This window comes from Benincasa hispida, chromosome 2 (genome assembly GCF_009727055.1).
Source record: "Benincasa hispida cultivar B227 chromosome 2, ASM972705v1, whole genome shotgun sequence".
NCBI classification, from domain to species: Eukaryota; Viridiplantae; Streptophyta; class Magnoliopsida; order Cucurbitales; family Cucurbitaceae; genus Benincasa; species Benincasa hispida.
In genome coordinates this window covers 16,869,821-16,876,791 of record NC_052350.1, presented here as the reverse complement: position 1 = coordinate 16,876,791, position 6,971 = coordinate 16,869,821, and the positions used below count along the sequence as shown (strand labels likewise).

The 6,971-nt window shown below is 35.2% G+C and overlaps 1 protein-coding gene across 1 annotated transcript; it reads left to right on the top strand.

Annotated features, from left to right (window-relative positions):
• The first annotated feature begins 6,302 nt into the window (after window positions 1–6,302).
• Window positions 6,303–6,671, top strand: LOC120071992. Its single transcript, XM_039024421.1, has one exon. It carries the CDS (start codon window positions 6,303–6,305, stop codon window positions 6,669–6,671), a length of 369 nt encoding a protein of 122 aa, XP_038880349.1.
• The last annotated feature ends 300 nt before the right edge of the window (window positions 6,672–6,971 follow it).

Here is a 6,971-nt window from a genome sequence, read left to right as displayed (position 1 = left end):
TTTATTTGAATTAGGGAGGGAGTTACAACTCTCTCTCTTTTTTTTTTTCTCATGTGGGTGGTTCTTGATATATTTTGCATTTTTGAAAGGAAAAGTCTCTTCTGCTTCACGAAAAAAAAACGTAAGACAAACGTTCTGTGAGAGTGGTTGTTCTTAGAAATCAATCTCAATTCCTTATTCTCTTTTCGACTCTCAATCTTTTCCTCATTCCAAAATAGTCAGAGCCCACCACTCATGGATTATTTACCTAAGAATACCAAGGCCACCTTCGTGGTAGTGTCTGTTTCTTGATAGAGGGATTCTTGAAGAAGATATTCAAAGGTAAAGGTTTCTAAAACCCTAAGTTTCCTTTTAATAAAGCATGTTTTATTTTATAGAAATGCATAATTCGTTCTTTCTTTTCTGAGAAAATCATATTCTATGAGAAATGGGAATTGGGACAATCTCGCTTCTGCTCAAGGTTCTCTTTAATGAGATCCTTCACTAGAAAGGGTCTTCCCTTTAAGACTAACTTTCATAAATAAACTCATTTCATTCTTGAAAACGTAAGTCTTACTTTTCAACGCAAGTTTCCCTATGTGTTGAGTACTTAGGAAAATTTCTAAGTTTTAAGCTTTGACTAGGCAACAACAATAGTGTTGACACATGCCCCACCTTCGGCTCTCCTTATCTTAGGCGTTCCCTTGATGCACCTTAATGCCTAGGCCTTCCCTTGGGTGTCCATGACACTTATGGTCAACATTGCCCAACACACAGCTCCAACGCACAGCAAGGCTTGCCTCAGCCCGCACGCACACGTTAATCCTCGAGCTGCTATCTTGTTCCACTTAAGCAGTTTCCTGCTTGTTCAAAGAATTCCAGATCCAATTTACTTGTTTAATAGCTTATTTTTCAGAGCTTTTCTCAAGAAACTTCCTTGTACAAACTTTCTCAAGAATATTTTATAATACTTTTCTCAAAATTTTAGCTCAGAATTCTTCGTATTTTGGCCGGAATCTTCAAAACTATAGCACTGGCCTTGGATCACCTAAGAGTTTGACCTTCTTATACTTTCTTCAAATTTTCGGCAAGCTTTTGATGGTTTCTTCTTCTGAAATCCCTCCAACATCAACTAGACTTCTTTCGCTTTCAGATAACTTTGGAATCTCTTCAAATGCCCAAGTGGTTTATTCAGAACAGCTTTTTGAATTCAGCTTTCCTTTTTTATACTTGAATCTGTCAGCCATTCATCCTTAATAGGCTACCACAACAACCCCTTAGTGGGCTGATCCCATTAAACCAGCTGCCTTCTTAAATGGTGCTTAAATCCGATCGTTCATGTAAACTCGATGCTCGATCCTTTCCTCGCTCACGTAAACTCGATACTCGATCCTTTCCTCACTTACGCATGACCTTTATTTGATGCACAATCCTTTCCTCGCTCACGCATACTTGATGCTCGATTCTTTCCTCGCTCATGCATACTCGATGCACAATCCTCTTCTCGCTCATTCATACTCGATGCATGATCCTTTCCTCGCTCATGCATACTCGATGCATGATCCTTTCCTTGCTCATCCATACTCGATGCTCACCCGATGTTTACTCGATGCTCGACCACCATTTTCACGGCCAACACTTAGCCAAAATTTCTTCTTGCTAGGCTAACTTATAAACACCCGAGAGTCAAGTCTCCAATACTTAAGCATTTTCCTTCTTCATTTCCTTATCCTTTAACCATTTCCCTACAATTCCACATTAACTCAAATATTAAATCCCTCATTTTACTAATCTCAACAAATAATATATTTAAGTAGGAAAAGTAGGATTCGGGTTTCATAAAAAATCTCACTATCTACCATTGATAGACAGTGATAGTCATCTATCACTCTCTTTCATCAATGATAGATAATGATATATCACTGTCACTCTATTTTTCATGATATCAAATATCTAATGATTGAACAAGCAACTATTTACCTTTTTGTCCTTTGGTTGTTTTCTTTTATTTTCAAGTCTTTTTTTCTTTTCATTCTCATTTTCTTCTTCATTTTCTTCCTCAACAACTTGTTTTACAACATGCACTTCTTGTTCAATAACATTTTTTCCTTCATCAACAGGCTATAATAAATAAAGTAATAGTGTAGTGTTAGACATTGATAGTATTTTATAAATATAATTAATTAATCATATTTAACTTTTTCTCAATTTTTTTTTTTAAATTTTGATCTTCTCTCCTTTTTTGTTTTTCTTTTTTGTCAGATAGATCAAATTCTTCTTCTTCTTCTTCAAGCTCAACTTCCTGCAATAGATCCAAAATTCTAAAATACTTAAGAAAATGATCCGATTATTTTGATTCTTCGGTGCGTTGTTTTTCTGCGAATGAACCCCTCTGAGTCTCCAACTTATGACTCTCAAAGCTTGGTTTGTGTGCCTGCTTTATTAAAAACTGATTGACCACCTCGTCTTTTTTGAAAAGTGATTTTCACACTGAATCACCGGCCTAAACGACGAGCAAACACTCGAACGTGAGACAACCTATCACTTTATTTTCTTTAATAGTGTCTAGATATTTACCTTATCCTTTTGCTGAACATGATCATTTTTTTTCATATGTTCCTCAGCTTCAAATTCTTTTTGTTGCATTACATGTAATGTTTCATTGTTACATAAGAATTAAGGAAGTGATAGAAGTATATCAATGATACACTGATAGAATTCTATCAATGTCTATCACTGATGGGCAGTGATTGACCTCATTGACTTCTATCAGGAAGTGTCTATCACTGATAGACACTGATAGAATTCTATCAACATTTATCAGTGATAGACACTTCCTGATAAAAGTCTATTATTTAGATTTCTTAAACTTAGATATTTACCTTCTGTTGAACATGATCATTTTTTTTCCAGATTTTCTAAAGCTTCAACTCATTTTGCTGCAATAATACAATGTAATGTGTCATTGTTACATAACAATCGAGGAAGTGATAGAATTTTCTATCAGTGATAGACACTGATAGAATTTTATTAGTGTTTATTACTGATGGGCAGTAATAGACCTCATTGACTTTCAAGACAAAGTAGCTTAAGCGAGAAAACAAAGTAGCTTAAGAAAGGAATCAAACCTTTTCCTTTCCATCCTCTTCCTCAAACTCTGGTGTTAATTCTTGTGTCTTTAGGGTTTCCAAAGGTAGAGTTTGAATGTGATCGAAATCATATTGTGTTTTGTTTACTTCTACTTGTATATCAGATTACTAAAACAAAAAACATAAATCAAACACAAAGTTAATGAAAAGAATGAGATTCTTATCACAAAAAACACAAATAAAAAGGAAGATAAAGGCATCACAGTGATATACTTTTATCACTATCAATCAATACAAAAACTTGTATATATACCTTTCCTTCATTACCAATTTCAACCTATAAGAAAAGACAATATTAGTTTAGTTAGTAAATGTATATTTAGATTTAAAAAATAAAATACCACATAGCAAAAGACTTACCTGAGCTATGTATTTCGCAACATAATTTACCATTTTATCAATTTCATTATTTCTTTCGAGAATTTGTAAGCTACAAGAAGGAGCTTTGTTTTTCTACGGTCTCTTCAAGCTCTTTTTCTTGTTCTTCTTGCACAAGTTTTTCAATTGGAAATCTATCATTTAGTCTTTCCATGATTGTTTTTAATATTATGATAATCTCTTCTTGGCCTTGTTTCAAACTTTTATGCTCTTTTTCTACCCTTTATTGGCCGTCTTTTAGTTCTTCTATTTCCTCCATTATATTTTTCCCATGCTCCCCTTCTCCTCCAATTAATTCTCTTTCTTCTTTATTTCTTTCTTCTTCTATTTTTCCTTCTCTTTCTATATATTCCTTCTCCTTTTCTTTCAAATCTATCAAATATTTAATAATGGTTGATTGTGATTTTTGTTCTGTAGGAACTAAGGAATTACGTAAAACTATAAGTGCAAACACATGTTAAATCATTAGATAAAAAATAGGAAAACACTAACAAGCTTTGTTATGATATATGTCTATCATAGTCTTTCGCCGATTGATAGTGATAGACTTCCATCACTGTCTATTGCATGTCTATCAGCTGATATTATGTCACACCCCCTCCTAGACTATCCTCTTAACCTGGAAGAAGATATGATTGTAGTAGTTACCAACCCTTTTATGGTACTTACCACCAACCTAACCTGCTTATCCTCTTTAGAAAACCCTGGACATAAACACACATTCACTAAAGAACTAGAACTGTAAAGATACTCAACATCAACAAGGTTCTGCAACAACAACATATAAGCATATCTTATACAAACCCAAATTTCAATGGGCCTTAACAAACTACACTTGTCCTTTTTTTTTTACCAAAACATGTATACAAACATTTACAGAACTAACACCTATAATTTACTCCTATTCGGAGTCCTCGAGTGGTAGGGCAGTAGTAGAAGTTGACTGCTACCTGGGGAAAAGAAACATATAAAACGAGGTGAGCTATTAGCCCAGTGAGTGACTAACTTAAACATAAATCTCATGCTTAACTTTGAAATTAGTAATTTGAATACTGGAAACTGGAAATTTGCTAAACAAACATGTATGTAACTTAAAAATCATTATTTTTTGAAACATAGCTAAACTGATTCCTAGTTGAGAGAGCACTCTCTTGCTCAATCCCTAAACGTTGGATATCCTTGGTTAAGAGAGAACCCTTTTGCTCATTCTCTTAAATATGACACTAGGTTGTGGTGAGAACCCTTTTTGTTCAATCACCCTACAACTAATGCTGAGAAAGAACTCTTTTGTTCCATCCCATCTACATCACTAACCTGTCATACGTGCACGTAGAGCAAATCAGGATCCTGACCACCTTACCATACCTTCGATGTCAAGGATCATTATTGAGTATACTACTGCTTATCACTGAAACTGAGTGTACTATTTTGATACCTTCTCTGAGTACTTCAGTATCAGAATTATAACATAACTGTAACTAGGTAGTACAACTCAGATAGCTTCTCCTTGTACTTCAATATTGAGCTGAACGTACCTTGTAAGAAAATATTCATAAATCAAGCTTACTAAACTTGGTCTCATAAACATAGTTTTTAGCATTCAAACTCTAAACATAACTATCAACGCATGCCTCAGATTCATGTAATAGTTTCTAACTAAAACATATCATAAAGCTTCACTTTGAAGAATTGGTATGTGTTTGGAAACATCATACCTTATAACTTTTGAACCAGCATATGTTGGACTTATAATTTGATTGAAAACTCTTTATAAATTAACTTAGCATGAGATAAAAATTTCATTTAAAACTTAAATTTCTAAAACATCATAAACACTTAGTCACTCACGAGTTTTGGTGATCCCTTAGTGGATGATAAGCTTCCTCTATTGGTGTCAGCCCTGTGGACACAACATGATACTTAATCTACTAGAAAGACTTTTCCTTTTAAGATTAACTTTCATAAATAAACTCATTTCCTTCTTGAAAACTCAAGTCTTACATTCCAACATAAGTTTCCCTATTCTTGAGTACTTAGGAAAATTTCTAAATTTTAAGTTTTAACTAGGCGGTAACACTAGTGTCAACACATGCCCCACCTTCGACTCTCATTGTCTTAGGCGTTCCCTTGTTGCACCTTAACGCCTAGGATTTCCCTTGGGTGTCCATGAAACCTATGGTCACCTACACTACCGAACGAATAGCTCCGATGCATACCAAAGCTTGCCTCTGCCCGTACGCACGCGTTAATCCTCGAGCTACTACTTTGTTCCACTCAAGCAGCTGTTTGCTTGTTCAAAGAATTTCATATTCAACTTTCTTGTTTAATAACTTATTTTCCAGAGCTTTTCTCAAGAATCTTTCTTCTACAAGCTTTCTAAAAAATTTCTTAAGATGCTTACCTCAAAATTTGAGCTCAGAATTCTTCGTAATTTGACCGAAATCTTCAAAAGTCTAGCACTGGCCCTTGATTACCTAAGAGCTTGGCCTTCTTGTACTTTCTTCAAATTTTTAGAATGTTCCTGATGGTTTCTTCTTCCAAAAGCCCTTCACCATCTACTAGAATTCTTTAGCTTTCAGATGGATTTGGAATCTCTTTAAATGCTTGAGTGGTTTATTCAAAATAGCTTTTTGAAGCCATCTTTCCCCTTTTATACTTAAATCTGCCATAACAACCACTTAGTAGGCTGATCTCACTAAACCGACCTAGCTAGCCTTCTTAGATGGTGCTTAAGGTTGATCGTGCACATAAACTTGATGCTTGATCCTTTCCTCGCTTATGCATGGTCTTTATTCGATGAACGATCCTTTCCTCGCTCATACATACTCGATGCACAATCCTGTCCTCACTCATGCATACTCGATGCACAATCCTTTCCTTGTTCATGCATACTCGATGCACAATCCTTTCATCGCTCATGCATACTCGATGCACGATCCTTTCCTCGCTCACGTATACTCGATGCATGATCATTTCCTCGCCCACGCATACTCGATGCAAGATCCTTTCCTTGCTCATGCATACTCGAGGCACAATCCTTTCCTCGCTCATGCATGGCTTTTACTCGATGCTTGCCTAGTGTTTATTCGATGCTCGCTCAGTGTTTACTCGATACATGACCACCATTTTCACGGCCAACACAGAGCCAAAATTTCTTCTTGCTAAGCTAACTTATAAACACCCAAGAGCCAATTCTCCAATACTTAAGCATTTTCCTTCTTCATTTCCTTATCCTCTACCCACTTCCCTACAATTCTACATTAACTCAACTATTAAACCCCTCCTTTTACTAATCTCAATAGATAACATATTTAAGTAGGGAAAGTAAGGTTCGGGTTTCACATATTATTGATAGAAGTGATATATGTCTATATTCTATCTTTGACTATCACTCATTATTCCATTCATTGATGAGACTATCTCTATCTATCGCTGATAGACACTTCTATCACTGTCTATCAGCGA

Bases quoted from the DNA above. Each gene is read 5' to 3' on its own strand.
- LOC120071992 (XM_039024421.1), top strand. From the start codon at position 6,303: ATGAACGATCCTTTCCTCGCTCATACATACTCGATGCACAATCCTGTC.